Source organism: Oncorhynchus mykiss, chromosome 8, assembly GCF_013265735.2.
Source record: "Oncorhynchus mykiss isolate Arlee chromosome 8, USDA_OmykA_1.1, whole genome shotgun sequence".
In the NCBI taxonomy this organism is placed as follows: domain Eukaryota; kingdom Metazoa; phylum Chordata; class Actinopteri; order Salmoniformes; family Salmonidae; genus Oncorhynchus; species Oncorhynchus mykiss.
In genome coordinates this window covers 41,209,795-41,235,567 of record NC_048572.1, presented here as the reverse complement: position 1 = coordinate 41,235,567, position 25,773 = coordinate 41,209,795, and the positions used below count along the sequence as shown (strand labels likewise).

The window sequence follows — 25,773 nt, the reverse complement described above, 5'->3', positions numbered from 1 at the left end:
TTCGCCTTGCCTGACTGCACTCTCAACTTACATTGAAGAAAATATTTTTAGTTATTATCTAACCCAGTGTTTCCCAAACCTCTGCTGGAGTACCCGTTGTCCTGCACTTTCATGTCATTTTTGGTCGTTACTTTAATAACCTTCCACAGAATTGCTGCAGCATGACTACAAGAGCATCCTGCTCCTGCAATACATGAGAAACCCGCTGTCTGTATGACACATGTCGTTGATGCTAGTACCCACGCCTTGTGATGAGATGCGTGCAGGCTCTGACTCGGCTCTATGTCTGCTTTTAGGTAGAGAAGGTCGTCTCCAACATCCTTCAATAACACCCAAACAACTTTGTTACTGTGTAGGTATTGGTACGCCTCCAAACTTTTTAAGTTGCTTATTGCCTTACCATCGCAAGCTACAGATTCAACAAAGTAAGTAAATATGCTACCGTGCATGATACGAGGTCACTTCTTCACGTTATCTTCCCAACCATCAAATTACGGAGGATAAAGGTAGGCTAATATTACCCTTTTTGATCTCCATCAGGTTGTGTTCCCACATCATTATTAGTTTGGCAAGCTCTTCATGAATGAATGAATGAAGAAAACGTTTGTTTACTGAGAACCGGAAATAACACCCATATTTCCCACAAGGCATCATGGGACATGGGAAACGTGTGGATAGATCAAATTCCGAAATGAGTGTGCAGTTTAAGAATGTAGTATTCGGACACGGCCAGTGTGTGTATGTGCATGTTTATTGGTTCCCAACCGCCTGTTCAGACAGGTTTCAACAAGAAGGTAAGCGAGAGATAGAAAGAAAGAGGAATAGAGAAAGAGAAAGTCTCTTACCTTTGATACAAAGCACTCTGCGATGGCCACAGGGTCTGAATTACATTTCTCCAGGTCATGTAGCAGATCTCTGAAAAACAAAATCACTTCAGGATATCACAACCTCAACCACACATGCGCAGGCATGCACACTTTCTTCTAATCCCTGCCTACATGTACATACTGTATCTACCTAAAATACTCCAGTATCCCTGCACATTGTAAATTTACCCTGTATTTAGCTTTTTTATTTTCTTATTAGCTATACTCTTTTTGATATTCTGTAGTTGTGCATATGACAAATACAACACAGCTATAGTTACATGAGTAGGGCATGATGTCATTGTCCCTGTATTGCTATGTATCTTTGTGAAAGCGGCTAACTTAGGGGGGCTAGCCTGAACCATGAAAAACAGCCCCAGATTATTATTTTTCCTCCATCAAACTTTACAGTTGGAACTATGCATTTGGGCAGGTAGCATTCTCCTGGCGTCTGCCAAACCCAGATATGTTGTACTGCCATATGGTGAAGTGTGATTCATCACTCCAGAGAATGAGCATGGTGATCTTGCTCGAGTATAGAAACCCATTTCATTAAGCTTTTGGTGAACAGTTCCTGTGCTGATGTTGCTTCCAGAGGCAGTTTGGAACTCAGTAGTGAGTGTTGCAACCGAGAACAGACAATTTGTACTCGCTACGCGTTTCAGCACTCGGCAGTCCCGTTCTGTGAGCTTGTGTCTCCTACCAATTCGCGGTAGACCCGTGACATTTCCACTTCACAATAACAGCAATTACAGTTGACCAGCTCTAGTAGGGCAGACAATTTATGAACTGACTTGATGGAAAGGTGAAATCCTATGACCGTACCACGTTTAAGGTCAATCAGCTCTTCAATACGTGCCACTCTACTGTCAATGTTTGTCTATGGAGATTGCAAGGCGGTGTGCTCAACTTTATACAACTGTCAGCAACGGGTGTGGCTGAAATAGCCAAATCAACTAAATTGAAGGGGTATATACCCACATGCCTTTGGCCATGTAGTATATATACAGTGCCTTGCGAAAGTATTCGGCCCCCTTGAACTTTGCGACCTTTTGCCACATTTTAGGCTTCAAACATAAAGATATAAAACGGTATTTTTTTGTGAAGAATCAACAACAAGTGGGACACAATCATGAAGTGGAACAACATTTATTGGATATTTCAAACTTTTTTAACAAATCAAAAACTGAAAAATTGGGCGTGCAAAATTATTCAGCCCCTTTACTTTCAGTGCAGCAAACTCTCTCCAGAAGTTCAGTGAGGATCTCTGAATGATCCAATGTTGACCTAAATGACTAATGATGATAAATACAATCCACCTGTGTGTAATCAAGTCTCCGTATAAATGCACCTGCACTGTGATAGTCTCAGAGGTCTGTTAAAAGCGCAGAGAGCATCATGAAGAACAAGGAACACACCAGGCAGGTCCGAGATACTGTTGTGAAGAAGTTTAAAGCCGGATTTGGATACAAAAAGATTTCCCAAGCTTTAAACATCCCAAGGAGCACTGTGCAAGCGATAATATTGAAATGGAAGGAGTATCAGACCACTGCAAATCTACCAAGACCTGGCCGTCCCTCTAAACTTTCAGCTCATACAAGGAGAAGACTGATCAGAGATGCAGCCAAGAGGCCCATGATCACTCTGGATGAACTGCAGAGATCTACAGCTGAGGTGGGAGACTCTGTCCATAGGACAACAATCAGTCGTATATTGCACAAATCTGGCCTTTATGGAAGAGTGGCAAGAATAAAGCCATTTCTTAAAGATATCCATAAAAAGTGTCGTTTAAAGTTTGCCACAAGCCACCTGGGAGACACACCAAACATGTGGAAGAAGGTGCTCTGGTCAGATGAAACCAAAATTGAACTTTTTGGCAACAATGCAAAACGTTATGTTTGGCGTAAAAGCAACACAGCTGAACACACCATCCCCACTGTCAAACATGGTGGTGGCAGCATCATGGTTTGGGCCTGTTTTTCTTCAGCAGGGACAGGGAAGATGGTTAAAATTGATGGGAAGATGGATGGAGCCAAATACAGGACCATTCTGGAAGAAAACCTGATGGAGTCTGCAAAAGACCTGAGACTGGGACGGAGATTTGTCTTCCAACAAGACAATGATCCAAAACATAAAGCAAAATCTACAATGGAATGGTTCAAAAATAAACATATCCAGGTGTTAGAATGGCCAAGTCAAAGTCCAGACCTGAATCCAATCGAGAATCTGTGGAAAGAACTGAAAACTGCTGTTCACAAATGCTCTCCATCCAACCTCACTGAGCTCGAGCTGTTTTGCAAGGAGGAATGGGAAAAAATTTCAGTCTCTCGTTGTGCAAAACTGATAGAGACATACCCCAAGCGACTTACAGCTGTAATCGCAGCAAAAGGTGGTGCTACAAAGTATTAACTTAAGGGGGCTGAATAATTTTGCACGCCCAATTTTTCAGTTTTTGATTTGTTAAAAAAGTTTGAAATATCCAATAAATGTCGTTCCACTTCATGATTGTGTCCCACTTGTTGTTGATTCTTCACAAAAAAATACAGTTTTATATCTTTATGTTTGAAGCCTGAAATGTGGCAAAAGGTCGCAAAGTTCAAGGGGGCCGAATACTTTCGCAAGGCACTTATACAGCTTACAGCACCCCCCCCCCCCCCCCCCCCCCTCATATTTACAGGTGACACAAACCATCTTCATTCAGCAGATGCTTTGGAGACTACACACAATATTTGTTTTAGGTATGTGTGTTTACCTCTTTGAAGTTGTACAGTAGGTGATTGTTATTTACCTGTTGAAGTGGTAGATGTCGTGGATGTTCCCGAATAGAGATCCTCTATCCTCTGAGCTCAGAGCTAGAGGAGACTGGTTACTGATACACTCAAGGTAATCCTAAAGAGAGAGATAATTTTTTTTTTTTTTTAGAAACAATGTACAGTATGTGAGTTCATGCAATTCTATTTTTGACTTAAAAGGTATGGTTTTGGAATACTATTACAGAATATATTTCATGCCAATAAAGCACGTTGAATAGAAATGAGAAAAAGCGAGAGAGAGATAAAGATAGAAAGAAAAAGAGAGCGAGAGGGAGAGAGAGAGAAAAGAAGGGGGAGAGAGGTCAGTTCTCACCTACATCAAAGTGTTTCGAAGGATATCCCCTCATCAGTCATGTGAGAAGGACAGTATGCCTGACATGCTCCCTGGCATCACCCTGCCAACCCACCATGAAACACATACTGAATATGCACACACACACAGACAAAAACTAACTTATTCAGCTCACACATTCAATCTGCTTTAACACTGCTAAGAAACATACTTCACACTTGAACCATGTTTCTGTATTGTAAAAAAACTGGGCCCACAGCCACACATCTCCCTGACTTCTCCAGTCTCATTCCGCCTACAGACTCTTCAGTGCGTAATCCAGATGGCTGTTAACCCAGCACAGCAAAATGGCAAACGGGCCTACAGTGTCCAAAGCACTGTCTAAGGAACTGATACTGTGTACTGTGTTTATTCAGGCGGAGGCAGACTGTCTCAGCTACCAATGGTCTCAGCTACCAACCAGATATAACCCTAAATCCGTAAACATTGGCACCCTCATAGATATCATCCTAACTAACTCACCCTCCAAATACACCTTTGCTGTTTTCAACCAAGATCTCAACGATCACTGCCTCATTGCCTGCATCCGTAATGGGTCTGCGAGCAAACGACCACCCCTCATCACTGTCAAACGCTCCCTAAAACACTTCTGCGAGCAGGCCTTTCAAATCGACCTGGCCGGGGTATCCTGGAACAACATTGACCTCATCCCGACAGTAGAGGATGCCTGGTTATTCTGTAAAATTGCCTTCCTCACCATCTTAAATAGGCATGCCCCATTCAAAAAATGTAGAACCAGGAATAGATATAGCCCTTGGTTCACTCCAGACCTGTCTGCCCTTGACCAGCACAAAAACATCCTGTGGCGTTTTGCATTAGCATAGAATAGCACCCCGTGATATGCAACTTTTCAGGGAAGTTAGGAACCAATATACACAGGCATTTAGGAAAGCTAAGGCTAGCATTTTTAAACAGAAATTTGCATCCTGCAGTACAAACTCCAAAAGGTTCTGGGACACTGTAAGGCCATGGAGAATAAGAGCACCTCATGCCAGCTACCCACTGCTCTGAGGCTAGGAAACACTGATACAACTGACAAATTCACTATAATTGAGAATTTCAATAAGCATTTCTCTACGGCTGGTCATGCTTTCCACCTGGCTACCCCTCCCCCGGTCAACTTTCCCGGCACCCTCCACAGCAACCTGCCCAAGCCCCCACCATTTCTCCTTCACCCATATCCAGATAGCTTATGTTCTGAAAGAGCTGCAAAATCTGGACCCTACAAATCAGACGGGCAAGACAATCTGGACCCTCTCTTTCTTAAATGATCTGCCGAAATTGTTGCTACCCCTATTACTAGCCTGTTCAACCTCTCTTTCGTATCGTCTGAGATTCCCAAAGATTGGAAAGCTGCCGCGGTCATCCCCCTCTTCAAAGAGGGAGACACTCTAGACCCAAACTGCTACAGACCTATATCTATCCTACCATGCCTAGCAAGGTCTTCGAAAGCAGACTCAACAGCCTTGGTTTCTCAAATGATTTTCTCGCCTGGTTCACCAACTACTTCTCTGATAGAGCTCAGTGTGTCAAATCAGAGGGCCTGTTGTCCGGACCTCTGGCATTCTCTATGGGGGTGCCACAGGGTTCAATTCTCGGGTCGACGCTCTTCTCTGTATACATTAATGATGTCGCTCTTGCTGCTGGTGATTCTCTAATCCACCTCTACGTAGACGACACCATTCTGTATACTTCTGGCCCTTCTTTGGACACTGTGTTAACTAACCTCCAGACGAGCTTCATTGCACCGTTTCATAGCCCATCTGTATACAGCCCATCTATCTACCTCATTACCAGACTGTATTTATTTATTTTGCTTATTTTGCACCACAGTATCTCTACTTGCACATCCATCTTTTGCACATCTACCATTCCAGTGTTTAATTGTCATATTGTAATTACTTCGCCACCATGGCCTATTTATTGCCTTAACTCCCTTATTTGACCTGATTTGCAATCACTGTTTATAGACTTTTTTTCCTTTTTTTTCTACTGTATTACTGACTGTATGTTTTGTTCATTCCACGTGAAACTCTGTGTTGTTGTATGTGTCGAACTGCTATGCTTTCTCTTGGCCAGGTTGCAGTTGCAAATGAGAACTTGTTCTCAACTAGCTTACCTGGTTAAATAAAGGTGAAATTAATCAAACATTTTTTTTTTATGGAGAATAATGTATTTACTGTTTTATTCACGTTTTCAAGTACTGGTGACAAATCATGCATTCCGATTCTTGCATAGATTGTAATGGACACGTATGATGTGTGTAAAATACTTTTTTGAATGTTGTACTAATTATGATGGCCAGTAGATTAGATGGTTTGGTGTTTGGTGAGGTCATCCTCTCCTCTCCTGGGCAGTGACAGACACAACCAACTAGAATAACCCAGAGGGCAACTCAGACTGAACCATTGTGTAACAGAGCATGGGTGAATGTTCATATGGAGGATTTAATGGTGAATGGGCAGATATAGGGGTTTCAGGGCAATGGTTTAGGGTTTAGGGTCAGTTGGGTTGGAGTTTTGGCTTGCAGCTTGCATAATGGTGGTTGGTGGAGTCACGGTCGGGGACCAAGATCATGTTTAGGATTGGGCTAGGGTTGGGTTCAGGTCATTGGGGCGGCAGGGTAGCCTTGTGGTTAGAGCATTGGACTAGTAAATGGAAGGTTGCAAGTTCAAATCCCCGAGCTGACAAGGTACAAATCTGTCATTCTGCCCCAGAACAGGCAGTTCCTAGGCCGCCATTGAAAAGAAGAATTCGTTCTTAACTGACTTGCCTAGTAAAATAAAGGTAAATAAATAATTGGCCATGGTTAAGGAGTAAGATGAGACTTTTTAGACATGGGTCACAGATGTGGCCTGTCCTGACACAGTCAATCAACACAGCCTAGTCTGAGCCTGATCACACACACAAACACACAGTGTTAAAACCCCACATGCATGCTACACATACCTCAGACACACACACACTCCCAGCTAAGCTTCTTCGACAAAATATAAACTGCATTTGACGCTACCACGTTACACATTAAAGGGATAATTTTTTCCTTCCATTCAAGTCATGGGACCGATATTAGCATTTTTCACACATCATGTTCAAATAATCTATAAGTGACTTTGTTGAGCTTCACAACACATGAGATACTTTTGAAAGATTTGGACAAGATTTGGATGCAGGAAAAATGCTAATATTGGTCCCATGACATTAATGGGATTAGCATTTGGAAACAGTGAGAGGGAAACTAAACCAAAGCATGGATTGTTGTCATAGATTACCTTACAGCGTAAAGTAACCAGTATATAATTTTGCAATTTGGGTGAACTATCCCTTCAACACTCACATACACTTTCTCTCAATTTCTCCAAATCTAACACCGATACACAGTCTCCTCACTCCATACGCCCATGTGAAAGCCAATTAACTAGGACACGCTAACTCCAAACATCCATATTGTTTTCCTTACAAATATTAACTTTGGATGTGTGTGTTCCAATCAAAGTAATGTGCATTATTTTTGAAATATCGTGTTGTCATTTCTACAGTAGCATTTTTCATTCATTAATTTAGTTTATTTAACTTTTATTTAACTAGGCAAGTCAGTTAAGAACAAATTCTTATTTATTATGACGGCCTACCCCGGCCAAACCCTCCGCTAACCTTGACGATGCTGGGCCAATTGTGCGCCACCTTATGGGACTCCCGATCACGGCTGGTTGTGATATAGCCCAGGAATGAATCTAAACCCTATGCTGCAGTGCCTTAGACTGCTGTGCCACTCAGGATCCCCATACCGTATGCATGTATGGAGAATAATGTATTTACTGTTTTATTCATGTTTTCAAGTGCTGGTGACAAATCATGCATTTGGATTCTTGCATAGATTGTAATGGACACATATGATGTGTGTAAATTACGTTTTTGAAGGTTGTACTAATTATGATGAGCTGTTGAAATGCTAAGCTATTTGCCAGCTATATGTGGCGCCATGTTTGTTGACATTATACAATGCATTCTGGTTGTCACGTTGTGACGGCTTTCTCCCTGGGAAGGAGAGGCGGACCAAAACGCAGCGTGGTTAGAGTTCATGTTTTTTAATAAGAAAACTAAACATGAACAGAATACAAAACAATAAACGTGGCAAAACCGAAACAGTCCTAACTGGTGCAGAAAACACAAAGACAGGAAACAGCCCCATAAACATACAAAACTACCTAGAAAGGAAACCGCCCCATAAACATACAAAACTACCTAGAAAGGAAACAGCCCCATAAACATACAAAACCCCTAGATAAGACAAAACACATAAATCTCCCATGTCACACCCTGACCTAACCAAAATAATAAAGAAAACAAAGATAACTAAGGCCAGGGCGTGACACACGTAAGCATCTGTCAGACCACAAATGATTACAAAACAAGGTGAAGGGATGGTTCACTTGACTGACTTATGGTGCTTTCAAGACATTTGGGAACTCAGAAAAATATGAGGTCAAATCATGACGTCAATGATCTTCAGGTCAGAAAGTCAGAGCTCTAGAAAGAGGTCCGAGTAACCGAGTTGCATTTCTGAGTTGGATCACTGTTTAAAATGATGTTTCCCAGTCGGAGATTGTCCCCCCCCCTCCCTCCCCCCAGAGTTCCTATGCACTGGGGTCTGAGATTTCCGAGTTCCGAGTTCCCAGTTGTTTTGAACGTGGCGTCACATTGTAACTATGGTACCTCAGGGTTGCCAGCTCAGAACCCCCTTTCCAAGGGGTTTTATTTTTATTTAACTCATAAACTTCTCCTGTGTTTGCCCTCCATTTAATGATAAATCCCCCATCATCGTAATATTTCCTGCATCATATCCCCCCACGTTACCTTCCCACATCCCTACTCTATGTACTTGAAAACCCCCCACAAATGAAAATAACCCCCCCACAAGCCCCCCTAAAATGGTTTAATCCATATCTTGCATTCTTGTTTAGCATGTTATGGCTGGGGGCAGTATTGAGTAGCTTGGATGAATAAGGTGCCCAGAGTAAATTGCCTGCTACTCAGGCCCAGTTGCTAATATATGCATAATATTAGTAGATTAGTATAGAGAAACGCACTGAAGTTTCTAAAACTGTTTGAATGATGTCTGTGAGTATAACATAACTCATATGGCAGGCAAAAACCTGGGAAAAAATCCAACCAGGAAGTGGGAAATTTGAGGTTTGTAGTTTTTCAAGTCATTGCCTATCGAATATACAGTGTCTATGGGGTAATATTGCACTTCCTATGGCTTCCACTAGATGTCAACAGTCTTTAGAACCTTGTTTGATGCTTCTACTGTGAAGGAGGGGGGAATGGGAGCTGAATGAGTCAGAGGACTGCCAGAGTAGCATGAGCTGATCACGCGCACTCATGAGAGTTAGCTCTGTTCCATTGCATTTCTACAGACAAAGGAATTCTCCGGTTGGAACATTATTGAAGATTTATGATAAAAACATCCTAAAGATTGATTCTATACTTCGTTTGACATGTTTCTATGAACTGTAATATGACTTTTCGTCTGAACTTTCGCCTGGACTTGCCCGTGCGTTGTGAGTTTGGATTGTGTACTTAACGAGCGAACAAAAAGGAGGTATTTGTACATAAATGATGGACTTTATCGAACAAATATATCTGTGTGGCTTGTTTTGTTGTCTGAGCACTGTTCTCAGATTATTGCATGGTGTGCTTTTTCCGTAAAGTTAACTTTGAAATCTGACACAGCGGTTGCATTAACTTGTAGGGGGCAGGATTTACGTTTTTGGCTAAAAAACGTACCCATTTGACACAGCCTATTTCTCAGGCCCAGAAACTAGAATATGCATATAATTGTCAGATTAGGATAGAAAACACTCTAAAGTTTCCAAAATGGTCAAAATATTGTCTGTGAGTATAACAGAACTGATATTGCAGGCGAAAATCTGAGGAAAATCAAACCAGGAAGTGGCTTCTATTTTGAAAGCTCCATGTTCCATAGCCTGCCTTCGCTCCATTTAAAGGGATATAAACCAGATTCCTTTTCCTATTGCTTCCTCAAGGTGTCAACAGTCTTTAGACATAGTTTCAGGCTTTTATTTTTTTTAAATGAGCGAGAAAGATAACATCGCGTCAGTGGATAGCTGGGTGTTCGCATGAGTTTTGCTTTCGCAACAGAGTGGGGCAGCCATGGTCTCTCCCACTCCTATTGAAAAAGCTACAGTGCCGGTTGATATATTATCAATTATATATTTTACAAACAACCTGAGGATTGATTACAATTTGGAATTTTCGTCTGGGATGTCGTGACCACTCAAGCCTGTGGATTTCTGAACATAAGGCGCCAAACAAATAGAGGTATTTTGGATATAAAAATAATCTTTATGGAACAAAAGGAACATTTATTTTGTAACTGGGAGTCTCGTGAGTGAAAACATCCGAAGATCATCAAAGGTAAGCGATTTAATCTATTGCTTTTCTGACTTTCATGACCAATCTACTTGGCTGCTAGGTGTTTGTAATATTTTGTCTGAGAGAGATGTTCTTACATAAATGCTTGTTATGCTTTTGCCAAAAATCTGTATTGAAATCTGACACGCCAGGTCACAGCTTAGCTGTGTTTTGATATATTGCACTTGTGATTTCATGTAAATTAAATGTTTAGTAATTTAATTTGAATTTGGCACACAGCAATTCAGCGGGTGTTGATGAAAATGATTCCGCTAACGGGATGGGTGCGTCAAGAAGTTAAGGAGAAGTTTATATCTAAAGTTACATGCATAACACTTGTATATTCATCAACATTTATGATGAGTATTTCTGTAAATTTCTGTAAATTGATGTGAATCTCTGCAAAATCACCAGATGTTTTGGAACTATTGACGCGCAAATGTAAACTCAGATTTTTGGATATAAATATGAACTTTATCGAACAAAACACACATGTATTGTTTAACATGAGGTCCTATGAGTGTCATCTGATCATCAAAGGTTAGTGATTAATTGTATCTCTATTTCTGCTTTTTGGGACTCCTCTCTTTGGCTGGAAAAATGTCTGTGTTTTTCTGTGACTACGTACAGACCTAACATAATCGTTTGGTGTGCTTTCGTCGTAAAGCCTTTTTGAAATCGGACGCTGTGGTGGGATTAACAACAAGTTTATTAACCTCTAGCGTCGAGCAATCCCGTATCCGGGAGCGTAATCATAGCCTCAAGCTCATTACCATAACTCAACGTTAACTATTCATGAAAATCGCAAATGAAATGAAAGAAATATACTCACTCACAAGCTTAGCCTTTTGTTAACAACACTGTCATCTCAGATTTTCAAAATATGATTTTCAACCATAGCTACACAAGCATTTGTGTAAGAGTATTGATAGCTAGCATAGCATTAAGCCTAGCATTCAGCAGGCAACATTTTCACAAAAACAAGAAAAGCATTCAAATAAAATCATTTACCTTTGAAGAACTTCGGATGTTTTCAATGAGGAGACTCTCAGTTAGATAGCAAATGTTCATTTTTTCCAAAAAGATTATTTGTGTAAGAGAAATCGCTCCGTTTTGTTCATCACGCCAAACTTCTTTCCAAATTAACTCCATAATATCGACAGAAACATGGCAAACGTTGTTTAGAATCAATCCGCAAGGTGTTTTTCACATATCTATTCGATGATAAATAATTCGTGGCAGTTGTGTTTCTCCTCGGAAGCAAACTGAAAAACACACGCAGCTGGAGATTACGCAATAATTGCGACGGAGGCCACCAAGCGACCATCTGGGAAATGTAGTGTAAAATGGTCAATCTTCCAATGATATGCCTACAAATTGGTCACAATGCTGTCGACACTATGGGGAAACGACAGGAAGTCTAAGCTCATTCGTGACCCATACACAGCCATATTAGGACTCATCGAAACACAGCGCCGTCAAAATCTGGGTGCACTTCCTGTTTGAAATTTCATATTGGTTTCGCCTGTAGCATTAGTTCTGGGGCACTCACAGACAATATCTTTGCAGATTTGGAAACGTCAGAGTGTTTTCTTTCCAAAGCTGTCAATTATATGCATAGTCGAGCATCTTTTCGTGACAAAATATCGAGCTTAAAACGGGAACGTTTTTTAATCCAAAAATTAAAAGAGCGCCCCCTATATCAAAGAAGTTAACAATTTTTTGAAATGCTGTAAAATACTTTTAACTTCTTGATCCTACTTGAGACGCAGACGTCTCAAGTAGGCACCTGGAAATGCAAATGCGCTACGCTAAATGTACTCGTTAAAACTCAAACGTTCATTAAAATACACATGCAGGGTATTGAATTAAAGCTACACTCGTTGTGAATCTAGCCAACAAGTCAGATTTTTAAAATGCTTTTCGGCGAAAGCATGAGAAGCTATTATCTGATAGCATGCAACACCCCAAAATGCCTGAAGGCGACGTAAACAAAATAATTAGCGTAGCCGGCGCTACACAAAAACGCAGAAATAAAATATAAAACATTCATTACCTTTGATGATATTCTTTGTTGGCACTCCTATATGTCCCATAAACATCACAAATTGGTATTTTTCCCGATTAAATCCGTCCATGAATGCCCAAAATATCCATTTGTATAGCCTGTCTGCTTCAGGAAAAAAGCTCTCTTCCAACACGCAACGTCATTTTTAAAAATTATATAAGTTGCCTATATTCTTTGACAAAACACTTCAACCTACTTTTGTAACCCAACTTTAGGTATTTGTAAACGTTAATAAGTGATCAAATTGATCACTGGGCGATCTGTATTCAATAGCAGCTACTCAAGAAAACAATGTCAATTTTTCAATCTTCCAAAATCGATTGTTGTAGGCTGGATGGAATGACGGATCTATTGGTAATGTCTCAAAGGATTTTTGTCAATGAAAATGACGTTTTTGGCGACATTGTGTGGAAGCTGTAGGAATTGCATCCGTGTCCATATTAAATTTGGTTTCCTTTAAACAATACATGAAAGGGGAGCATGGATACTTTTTTCAGCTTTCAGTGACCAGTTTTTCTTGCGCTTTTCGATGAAACACGCGCTCTGTTATAGTCACAGCCGTGATTTAACCAGTTTTAGAAACTTCAGAGTGTTTTCTATCCACACATACTAATCATATGCATACACTATATTCCTGGCATGAGTAGCAGGACGCTGAAATGTTGCACGATTTTTAACAGAATGTTCGAAAAAGGAGGGGGTAGGATGAAGAGGTTTTAATTATGAGAATTCTGCTGTTTTGAATTTGGTACTTTCACTGGCTGTTGTCATATCAATCCCGTTAGCGGGATCTAAGCCTTAAGAAGTTTTAACTTTCGCAGTACGGTTAACGTATGGAGTAGGATTGTTTTTGGGTTGATGATCTGTGAGGTAAAATTTTATTATTTGACATGTATAACAATATTTATTATTTAGGAAGTCAAAAGTCACTTTTTTTCTGGCCAAATGCCATAAGAAATGTCCAAATGCAATATGAAAGATTTGAAAATGCCAAATCAGGATGTTATGTCCATTTGCCATGTACCATCACGATTTTGACATGCTCAAAAATACTGCAGAAATGCACGTGCATTTGCAATATGTTTCAATGGGCATTTACCATCACAAAATTGTCATGCTCAAAAATCCTGCAGGAATGCGAAATTGACTTGCCCGATGAACTTGGGATGGCTGGGCAGTGATTCTGGTTCCTCTTGATTTCAGAATGTCACTTTGGTGACGGTACCGCACTGATTAAACATATTGCAAATGGACAATAGTCACCGTCCATCAGTCAATAAGATATCATTATGACACCAAACTGATACAAACTGACACCAAACCCCCTTTTTCCAACTGGTTTAGAAGCCAACTATCACATACTTCAGAGCTGGCTGTTCGCCTTCTGTTCAAACCATAATAAAAACATAAAACGCGTAGTTACGTTCTAGCTGCTGATCCAGTTCTGATGTTATGTGTAGGCCTAGCTGAGGCGACCCGAAATCCCAAGTTTCGGCTCGATAGGTCATTTGGTGCCCGAGCAAGACCCTAATTGGTGCTGATCCAATCCACTTTTTTCCATGCCTTGCTACGGGGTCCTTGAATGAGCTATCGGACAGAAACGTTGGGGTCCGTCTATATTGGCCGAGGCGGTCATAATGCACCTAGTCTTGCAACTCGGGGAAATTTCTAAACGTCGTCATTTTCGTGATACAAAAATGAATTGAAGTTATTGCAAATGTACAGGTGTTTCTCGGTCCAAGAACCTTCTAGAGCCACGTAACTCACCACACACTATCAACCTGAGGTCTAGAACAGGTTTCTAAAGTTTCAGAACTCTAGATCTGATGGTTCTTTAATAGTTCGAACAAGGTTAACTAATGCAGGCAGTGTATGTCTCTACGCACCCCAATGTCTCCCTCCTTCCAAGCTGTGTGTGTGTGTGATTTAGTTTTTCTTAGAAATTTTATGGGAGACATGACTGATTTACAGTTCATGAGGGTTGCCTAATCACACATATGAAGTTTCGGAAAGATCTGACTTTTTTAACCCTTCGAAACAGCCCCTATGACACAAATTATGGCTCTTCCGGTTGGCACAGGAAGCTATAAGTAAACACATATCCTCAATGGGATATGCTTTTACAGAATCCTGAGTTTTAAGTCTTTATGTTAAGAACTGACTTATTTACAGAGGGTTTAGTGAGTGTGTGTTATTTCAGATAATCACAGAAAATCACAGAAATCTCGCGGAGCTCCGAAGCACACTTTAAAAATATTCGTATGAACACGCTGCAACTGGATCTGTAACTGATTAAAAAAAAACTATATTTTTGAACATCACCAATTTGACATTGTACGATTTCTCTTAAATGACGATAGATAAATGGCTGGTTCTTTTTTTATTGACACCGGAGGCTCCTTGACTTTGACGTGAAGCGGAAAAATGATTGCTCTATTTTAATTTTGGACCTTTAATCCCAGAAAAATGGCCATAACTCAAAAAACGTTGAGGCCTAGACGCCATCTTGTTCGGGGCCAACTGCCCATTATGCCAAACCTATTATGCTCACCAAGTTACGTCGTTATTTGTGATGTTTTGTACATTTGCAATATGATTGCATTCGCCCTCTTGTGGGATTTAACGGGACAGCGGAAAAATGTCCAAAATTTGATTATTTTATAAAACGGAAACCGAATGTCCGAGAGAGTTCGTTTGATGACTTCCCGGCCCTGCCGCACGGCCCGACGCCGTCTGTGAATTTTACAAACGTTTCGGACGTCTAGTAAGGGACCGTACATTTGCAATGTGGACGTTCTCACTAACCATATGGTGAATGTCAAAATGTTCCCTTAAGGTATGCAATGGGCACAGCCATCTTTGACTTTGACTTTGTTAACCTGTCTAGGACCGCTAGCGGAACCCCCCCGCAACAGCCAGTGAAAGTGCAGGGCGCCAAATTCAAATCAACAAAAATCTCATAATTAAAATTCCTCAAGCATATAAGTATTTTACACCATTTTAAAGATAACATTCTCGTTAATCCAGCCACAGTGTCTGATTTCAAATAGGATTTACAGCGAAAGCACCACAAACGATTGTTAGCTCACCACCAAGCCACCACCAGCCAAAGAGAGTAGTCACAAAAAGCAGAAATAGAGATAAAATGAATCACTAACCTTTAGACAACAAAGCAGCCAAAAACAACATTACTCAGAAATAGCATTTTAAATATTCACTTACCTTTGATGATCTTCAACAGGATGCACTCCCAGGAATCCCAGTTCCACCATAAATGTTTGATTTGTTCGATAATGTCCATCAGTTATGTCCAAATATCTTCTTTTGTTAGGGCGTTTGGTAAACAAATCCAAAAGCGCGTTCAGGTCACGCCGAACATCGGATGAAAAGTTCAAAAAGTTCTGTCACAGCCCGTAGAAAAATGCCAACCTAAGTATGGAATCAATCTTTAAGATGTTTTTAACATAAAACTTAATTAATGTTCTAACCGGACAATTCCTTTGTCTGTACAAATGAAGTAGAACGCTCAAGTGAGCGCGCCAGACCGAGGCTGTGACACTCTGCCAGAGCACTCACTCAAACAGCCCTTATGAGCCCCTCCTTTAGAGTAGAATCCTCAAAACAGGTTCTAAATACTGTTAACATCTAGTGGAAGCCTTGGGAAGTGAAACATAACTAATATCACCCTGTATCTTCAATGGGAGTTGAAAAACTACAAACCTCAGATTTCCCACTTCCTGGTTGGATTTTTTCTCCGGTTTTTCCCTGCCATATGAGTTCTGTTATAATCACAGACATCATTCAAACAGTTTTAGAAACATCATTGTTTTCTATCCAAATGTACTAATTATATTTATATTCTAGCTTTTACGGCTGAGTAGCAGGCAGCTTAATTTGGGCACGTTTTTTCATGCAAGCTACCCAATACTGCCCCCTACCCCAAAGAAGTTCATTTGCGTCTTATAGTGAACGGTATTCTGGGATTAGGGAGTTTTCAAACATAAACAAACATGGCTGCCATCAAAGAATTTAGCTACTGTTTTTTTGTCAGCACATCCTGTTATTTAGACTGGCTTATGGAATGAGTTTAGCTGTGGATGTGTTCCGTGTAATGCTTCGATGATGAAGTTCGCATTCATCTTTTAAAATAAAGCATGAAATTGAGGAATAAAGTTGTGAAGATCTTTATTTCCCATCAGTACAAAACTTTGTTTAGGTGCTTTTCAGACAAGAATGTTGTTTAGACGCATTTGTTGCATCATACATTCTGTTGCTACTTTTCCAATGACCTATTTGTGATGGTACGCTGCAGGGAACACTCAACAAAGATCACAAATATGTGATTGTACTCGTCAAAGGGTTAATAGCAGTAAGCGTTGGGAGGGTTGACAAATATTGAAATTAAGGGGTGAAAAATTATGTTCCTGTCTAAAAGTGTAGTGGAAGAGTGGGTGTCCTGCCTCATAGATCATGTTGAGAAGTTCATTAAGGAATAAAGGTCTTAATCAGGGGAGTATACGTCTTGAAAGTGGTGCTCCTCAGCTCTGCTCAGTGTTTAGCTAACCTACTTTAGACATTGTTATCACAGCTCTAAATCCCTCTTCCTACAGCACCGTTCTCTCCAATGCACTGCCAATGTTTGCCCTACTTTCACATACACATGAACAGGGATGGTCACGCACTAAATTATATTGTGTATCAGAGCCCTTCCTGAGACATATAATTGAATACACGCACGCACTCCCCTCCTCTTTACTCCAACCATACATTTCTTTTAACACAGAGACAGAAACACATTTAAAGGCACCGGGCGGGTGTATATCAGTATGAACCTAGTCGTTGTCAGCTGTGTGTCTGTGTGTGTGTGTCTGTGTGTGTGTGTGTGTGTGTGTGTGTGTGTGTGTGTGTGTGTGTGTGTGTGTGTGTGTAAAACAGCTGAGTGTCAGGCAGAGTGTCGGGTTACCCTGCCTAACCCCACCCGTACACACAAGTGACCCTGTTAAGAGCTACAGAGAGAGAGAAAGAGGGACGCCAGGCCGGCAACAAGGTGTTTGTCACGTGTGGCAGGAAATCCCTGAAGGAGAAACACTAGGAGAGGTCTCTGACTGTCAACTCCAAACTAGTAATTGAAATCCTCCCATTTTTATGTCACCCCCCTAAAATAGTAACCCGAGTTAACTACTCCTGTGTATCGGGATATTGGTGTTGTCTGTGGACTTCACACTCACTCATCTTGACTCGTGTTCTTTCTTACACAGGTCCTGACTAGTATTATAGTAATGATGTTCTGTAATATTGTTCTTTACTATGCTATCTGTACCATGCCAGTTAGTCTTATACTGTATGTGCTATCCTACCGAGATAGCTGGTGTATCTTTCCAGTGGTTGTGTGGTACCATGTTCCTCACCTGTACAATGCTGCGCAGGTCCTGTACGTAGGTACTTTCAGTGTCCAGTATTTCCTGAACCACCCTGTCCACATAGTGCACCCTGGGCCCCGGGGTGGACCTCTCCCCAGCCTCTGTGTCTGACTGTGGGGTCGGTGCAGACCCATGTTTAACCATCTCTCTCCCTGTCTCTATCCCTCCATCCTTCCTCTCCTCCTCATCCCCACACCCCAGCTGCCTGGCTGGAACCAGCTCCAACCGGATCGCCCCGGAGTCCAGGTCACGGTCCGAAGCGGGATCACAATGAGAGGATGGGCTTAAGGTGGAGCGGCTGCCCAGTGAGCAGTGGCTGTCCTGGGAGGAGGCGGAGGAAGAGGTTGAGCCGTAGCTGATTGGACGCTCGCCGCTGTCGGGGGAGGAGTCCATGCTGTGGGCAGAGCAGTAGCGTAGGGGGGCGTGGCGGATGTCAGAGTGGCGGGAGCGACCTGGAATACCCACGGAGCTTAAGACCGAGTCGGCGTCTGGAATGTCCGGCAGAGGAGGGAGGGCATCCGTGTAATCATCTGAAGGGAGGAAGAGAGAAAGAGAGAAAGACCTTTATTGTCCTCTCATCAAGTACATAGCAATGAATGTCAATACTCACAGAACAGAAAAATGCTTGAAAGCCTCAACTATCCCCCAAAGTAAAAATAAAAAATCCCACAGTGCCCCTATCTGGATTCCAATTGGCAAGCTTGCCAGGCCACAGCCTTACTGGCTACTGTAAACCTCCCTCCTTCTCTCTCTCCCTCTCTCTCTCTCTTTCAGCAAAAAAGCTAGTGACTGTGGAGCCATGTCCTCAACTCTACCGGCCAAAGCAGAAAACCCACACCTTGTTCATGTCCCGTACAGTGGTGATTTGTTCAGGATTCCAACTGAAAAACAGACCACAGGCATAAGAGTGTGGCGTCCAGCCTCTCTGAAACTGACGCTTATGTCCTTCACTCACACTATGGCCGGTTAAGAAGGCTTTGAACATGCAAAAAAAGAAACACTCTGCCGAGCCATGATGATCACACCGAGTAATTTACAGAGAGAGAAAGAAAGAGGGAGACAGAGAGAGAGACAAAAACAGAGTGAGAGAGTGAGAGAGTGAGTGAAAAAGAGCAAGATTGTAAGAGCCAACCCAGAGACGGAGGGGGTTTAATGACCAGATTAACAGTGTAATGGTGAGAATATTCCCTCTCTCGGGCAATGAATGAAAGCCCTATTACTCTAGAAGTGTGTGTCTTAGGCGACAGACTGGTGCCGACATAACCATGTGTCTGTGAACACGAACACACACACACACACACACACACACACACACACACACACACACACACACACACACACACACACACACACACGTCCATTGAGGTTAAACCACACAAAGGGTCTCTCTGAACTGCTACTGGCACTGTACAGGAATCTCCCCTCAGAAGAAAGACCACTTTCAGTGAGGGGAGAAGGAGGGGTTGGAGAGAGAGAGTGTGTGAGAGAGAGATACTGAAAAAGAGAGAGAGAGAGAGAAATTCTATATCCCAGGTACAGTAGACGGTGACAACAATCTTTGTTATTACTTGCAATCTAGCTACCCAGCACCATTTGATGTTTTAGCAACATTATGATCAAATCCCTGATATAAAGCTTCCTGTGTCTTTATGCATTCATGTCTCTGTCCAGTCAGGCAGTTAGACCATCTAACATCAAAGCACATGTGATCATGTGGGATCAGAAGAGGTTCAAGGCACATGCTGAGAAACATGAAATGTGAAACTTTGAACACACTCAAAGAATGAGGCCACCACATTTCTGATCTCTCACCTTGACTAAGAGGCCATAGACACTCTTACAGTATGCAGACTCAATGAACACTGTATATAGGGCTATGATATTCTTAAGAGAGTCTCTTAAGAGAGTAGAATGTGGGTGTCTATGTCTGGACTGCCAGGCCAAAGGAAAGCATGAATGATGAATGTGAGCGGTCCTAAATGAAGCAGCACTAAACCGTGTTCCATTCCACGGTACTTACTCCCATGAGATTGGGACTCGCTGTGTGTATGTGTGTGTGTAGGGTCTAGATGACAGTCCCCAGTCTGACTCACTTTATAACATTGACACATCAGCGAAAAAGAGAGGAAATGGCTACAAACTAAAACTGCAGCCACCTCATGCCACCCCATGGACAGAGGAGCAGTGATACACACACACACAATACCTCATAATGACTACTCACTCATATATGCATGTGTGTGTGAGTTTGTAAGAATGAGGAAAGAAAGAGAGTGTGTGTTTGTGGTTGTTATTGGTGATAGGAAAAAAATGGATAGTTACATATTGCGATATTATTTTGGACTATATTATATCAATAGTTATTTTTTTGCTAGGTAGCATTAGCTAGCTCTAGTCGTCTGAATCTGCGCAAAAACTTCAACATGTTTTCAGCACTTATGTCCATGATTGATCCAAACAAATTTTCTCATCTCTTTGCAGCAGACATACAGTAAGCAATATGTTTGGAACATCAAATCGCAAAACAAATCCCAATACATATAGAATTGCGAGAATCGTGAGAAAGTATCGCAATACATATCATATCGGCACCTAAGTATCATGATAATATTGTATTGTGAAGTCCCTGGCAATTCCCAGTCCTAGTTGTTACAAAAACAATGCTACGTTGCAGGTCCTTCAGTGCAGTTATTTCTTGTCACGCTTCAGCCTCGGAAAATATTTGTAAGTTCAATTCAAGCATATTGCTAGTGATGATAATCTTATTAATAGAATTGCTTACGTATCAATGTTAGTTGGTTGCATTTACTCACACAAATTGCCTTGCCTTCATGTATGCCGTCAGCTTTATTACTTTGCTTGTGCGTCATGTAAATGAATCGTAAAACATATGAGTAACAATTAGCTATATGGTTTGGCATCATGCCAGATACATGGTACCTTGGCACGTGCTTTGTATTTATTCAACTTCAACTTGAAATGTACAGCTACAGTATGTCGGTGTGAATTGAATACTAATTCGATTATTTTTCTGTATTTTGAAGTTTCACAACATAAATGTTTTCAATATATTAATTCAAGAAAAGTTACGCTTTGGGAGATTTATTGAAGACTTGGTTGTTAGCTATCTGTCTAGTTTTGCATGGGAATGCAAATCTAGGGCGGAATACTAACTGAGCGAATGGCTTTAGTGTGGCTCCTTTTAGCCATTAGAGCTATTAACCAAGGGCCAGCAACATACACACAAAGAAACCATTTGTGTTTCCACTCCTAGTGAAACCTAAGCAAGACTTGAAGATGTACTAACTTCTGTTTATCCAGCCCTTCCCCTGCACCTTCCAGCTCCTTGTTTGGGACACACCTAACCCGTTTCTCTATCTCTCTCAGTCTCACACAGTTTGTGTGTGTGTGTGTGTGTGTGTGTGTGTGTGTGTGTGTGTGTGTGTGTGTGTGTGTGAGTGAGTGAGTGAGTGAGTGAGTGAGTGAGTGAGTGAGTGAGTGAGTGAGTGAGTGAGAGTGAGAGAAATAGAACACGCATAGAGAGTGAGTAGAAAGACTGAGTAGAGAGTGGGGTGGGCAGGGCAGTGGGGTTGGGGGAATGTTGTAGTTACCTTCAGCCCAGATTATGTTCAACCTGATCAGTGTAAATGATCTCTAATTATGGGCCTAAAGCCTAAGGGTTGGTACTGTATCTCCTGTTGCGTTTGGCCATGTGTGTGTGTGTATATGTTTGTGAATGAACGTGCTTGTGCATGTCTGTGTGTGCATGTGCCCGTGTGTGTGTGTATATGTATGTGCACATTTGTGTGTGTGTGTGTGTTTAGGAATTAGTGCTGTGAGCTCTACCTTTCCTGCCATAACAGAGAGACAGTGAAGCAGTGGGTTTTTAGAACCTGGTCTACATTTAGACCAGAGCCTTAGTAAGGAGACAAAGACCAGCCCTCTCATACCTTCTATAGAGCCCAGTTTAATATACCTAACATAGGCCTGTGTAAACACAGCACGTTACAATGAGACTCTATGAGCCTTCAAAGTCAGCAGATGACACAGATAGAATCAGGTCTGTATAGGGTTTATAACGCAGCTGCTGTCCTTTCTTTTCTCTTTTTCTGCCCCTCTGCTCCTCTGTCACAATACAGCCAATAAAGCTTTCAACTGTCAAATCTTTCACTGTACAAAGAGTCCCAGACACACACCCCATCCTCTCTACCCCCACGATTCCACCCGCCTCAGCTGGCCAGAATAAAACATAGCCACAAAGTAGCTCCCACATTCATATTTAACTCATACAGATCAGCCACAACGCGGACACCAACCAACGTCTTGCTTCCGGACAAACTAAACACCTTCTTTGACCACTTTGAGGATAACACAGTACCACCGATGCGGCCGCTACAAAGGACTGTGGGCTCTCCTTCTCCGACGTGAGTAAGACATTTAAGCATTTTAACCCTCGTGAGGCTGCCGGCCCAGACAACATCCCTAGCCGCATTTGCTGTCCCCACAATGTCCCCACCACACAATGTCCACCATTGTTCCTGTACCCAAGGAAGGTAACTGAAGGCAACTGAACTAAATGACTATCGCCCCGTAGCACTTACTTCTGTCATCATGAAGGGATTTGAGAGGCTAGCTAAGGATCATATCATAATCACCTCTACCTTACCTGACACCCTAGACCCACTTCAATTTTCTTACCGCCCCAGTAGATCCACAGACGATGCCATCGCACTGCACAATGCTCTATCCTATCTGGACAAGAGGAATACCTACGTAAGAATGCTGTTCATTGACAATAGCTTAGCATTCAACACCCTAGTACCCTCCAAGCTCATCATTAAGCTGAACCCCACCCTGTGCAACTGGGTCCTGGACTTCCTGACAGGCTGCCCCCAGGAGGTGAAGGTAGGAATCAAGACCTCCACTTCGTTGATCCTCAACACAGGGGCCCCACAAGGGTGCATGCTCAGCCCCCACCTGTACTCCCTGTTCACCCATGACTGCGTGGTCACGCACGCCTTCAACTCAAGCATCAAGTGCAGACAACGCAACAGTAGTAGGCCTAATTACCAACAATAACGAGGCAGCCTACAGAGAGGTGGTGAGGACCCTGGGAGTGTGGTGCCAGGAAAATAAATTCACTCAATGTTGACAAAACAAAGCTGTTCGTGGACTTCAGTAAGAAGCAGAGGGAGATCGCCCCTATCCACATCGACGGGACCGCAGGGGAGCAGGTGGAAAGCTTCATGTTCCTCTGCGTACACGTCACTGATGATCTGAAATAGTCCACCCACAGACAGTGTGGTGAAGAAGGCTCAACAGCACCTCTTCAACCTCAGGAGGCTGAAGAAATGTGGCTTGGCACCTAAAACCCCCACAAACTTTTACAGATGCACAATTAAGAGCATCCTGTCGGGCTGTATCACTGCCTGGAACGACAACTTCACCGCCCACAACCTCAGGGCTCTCCAGAGGGTGGTGCGGTCTTCTATCTCAAGGCCATCAGACTTAAATAGCCATCACTAGCTTTCACCCGATTACGTAACACTGCACCTTAGATGCTGCTGCCCCATATACATAGACTTGAAGTCACTGGCCACTTTAACGGCCAACTGCTTTCTTCTGGAAAATGTGAAGTCCAAGATGGACAAAGGGGGTGCTGTTGGGGCTGTGTTTCTGGACCTAAAGAAGGCTTTTGATACTGTTAACCATGAGATTCTCGTCACAAAATTGTCCAAGTTCAACTTTTCCCTTGATGCCTTGAGATGGATGAAATCATACCTTGAAGGCAGAACTCAGTGTGTCAGAGTGAGCAATGAGCTGTCGCCCACTCGTAGCTATGATGTGGGCGTGCCCCAAGGGTCAATACTGGGGCCCCTCCTGTTCAGCCTGTACATTAATGATCTGCCTTCTGTCTGTACTGGGTCTGAAGTTCAAATGTATGCAGATGATACAGTGATATACAGTGCCTTGCGAAAGTATTCGGCCCCCTTGAACTTTGCGACCTTTTGCCACATTTCAGGCTTCAAACATAAAGATATAAAACTGTATTTTTTTGTGAAGAATCAACAACAAGTGGGACACAATCATGATGTGGAACGACATTTATTGGATATTTCAAACGTTTTTAACAAATCAAAAACTGAAAAATTGGGCGTGCAAAATTATTCAGCCCCTTTACTTTCAGTGCAGCAAACTCTCTCCAGAAGTTCAGTGAGGATCTCTGAATGATCCAATGTTGACCTAAATGACTAATGATGATAAATACAATCCACCTGTGTGTAATCAAGTCTCCGTATAAATGCACCTGCACTGTGATAGTCTCAGAGGTCCGTTAAAAGCGCAGAGAGCATCATGAAGAACAAGGAACACACCAGGCAGGTCCGAGATACTGTTGTGAAGAAGTTTAAAGCCGGATTTGGATACAAAAATATTTCCCAAGCTTTAAACATCCCAAGGAGCACTGTGCAAGCGATAATATTGAAATGGAAGGAGTATCAGACCACTGCAAATCTACCAAGACCTGGCCGTCCCTCTAAACTTTCAGCTCATACAAGGAGAAGTCTGATCAGAGATGCAGCCAAGAGGCCCATGATCACTCTGGATGAACTGCAGAGATCTACAGCTGAGGTGGGAGACTCTGTCCATAGGACAACAATCAGTCGTATATTGCACAAATCTGGCCTTTATGGAAGAGTGGCAAGAAGAAAGCCATTTCTTAAAGATATCCATAAAAAGTGTTGTTTAAAGTTTGCCACAAGCCACCTGGGAGACACACCAAACATGTGGAAGAAGGTGCTCTGGTCAGATGAAACCAAAATTGAACTTTTTGGCAACAATGCAAAACGTTATATTTGGCGTAAAAGCAACACAGCTGAACACATCATCCCCACTGTCAAACATGGTGGTGGCAGCATCATGGTTTGGGCCTGCTTTTCTTCAGCAGGGACAGGGAAGATGTTTAAAATTGATGGGAAGATGGATGGAGCCAAATACAGGACCATTCTGGAAGAAAACCTGATGGAGTCTGCAAAAGACATGAGACTGGGACGGAGATTTGTCTTCCAACAAGACAATGATCCAAAACATAAAGCAAAATCTACAATGGAATGGTTCAAAAATAAACATATCCAGGTGTTAGAATGGCCAAGTCAAAGTCCAGACCTGAATCCAATCGAGAATCTGTGGAAAGAACTGAAAACTGCTGTTCACAAATGCTCTCCATCCAACCTCACTGAGCTCGAGCTGTTTTGCAAGGAGGAATGGGAAAGAATGTCAGTCTCTCGATGTGCAAAACTGATAGACATACCCCAAGCGATTTACAATTGTAATCGCAGCAAAAGGTGGCGCTACAAAGTATTAACTTAAGGGGGCTGAATACAGTTTTTGATTTGTTAAAAAAGTTTGAAATATCCAATAAATGTCGTTCCACTTCATGATTGTGTCCCACTTGTTGTTGATTCTTCACAAAAAAATACAGTTTTATATCTTTATGTTTGAAGCCTGAAATGTGGCAAAAGGTCGCAAAGTTCAAGGGGGCCGAATACTTTCGCAAGGCACTGTATGTATAGTTGAAGTCAGAAGTTTAGAAACAGGGGTGGCAGGGTAGCCTAGTGGTTAGAACATTGGACTAGTAACTGAAAGATTGCAAGTTCAAATCCTGGGCGGACAAGGTACAAACCTCTCGTTCTGCCCCCGAACAGGCAGTTAACCCACTGTTCCTAGGCCGTCATGGAAAAAAAATAATTTGTTCTTAACTGACTTGCCTAGTTAAAATAAAATAAACTTACTTTGGAGTCATTAACCAGTTATGCAT

The 25,773-nt window shown here is 42.1% G+C and overlaps 1 protein-coding gene across 1 annotated transcript in view; it reads right to left on the bottom strand.

Annotated features, from left to right (window-relative positions):
• Nucleotides 1-25,773, bottom strand: part of LOC110529918 (pleckstrin homology domain-containing family G member 1) — a 122,777-nt gene that overhangs the window by 48,152 nt on the left and 48,852 nt on the right. Inside the window, exons 2-4 of the mRNA XM_021612580.2 lie at nt 17,946-18,487; nt 3,655-3,755; nt 846-915 (exon numbers count right to left, since the gene is read on the bottom strand). Of these exons, the coding sequence (XP_021468255.1) occupies nt 846-915; nt 3,655-3,755; nt 17,946-18,487 (713 nt within the window). The remainder of the gene's footprint in view (nt 1-845; nt 916-3,654; nt 3,756-17,945; nt 18,488-25,773) is intronic.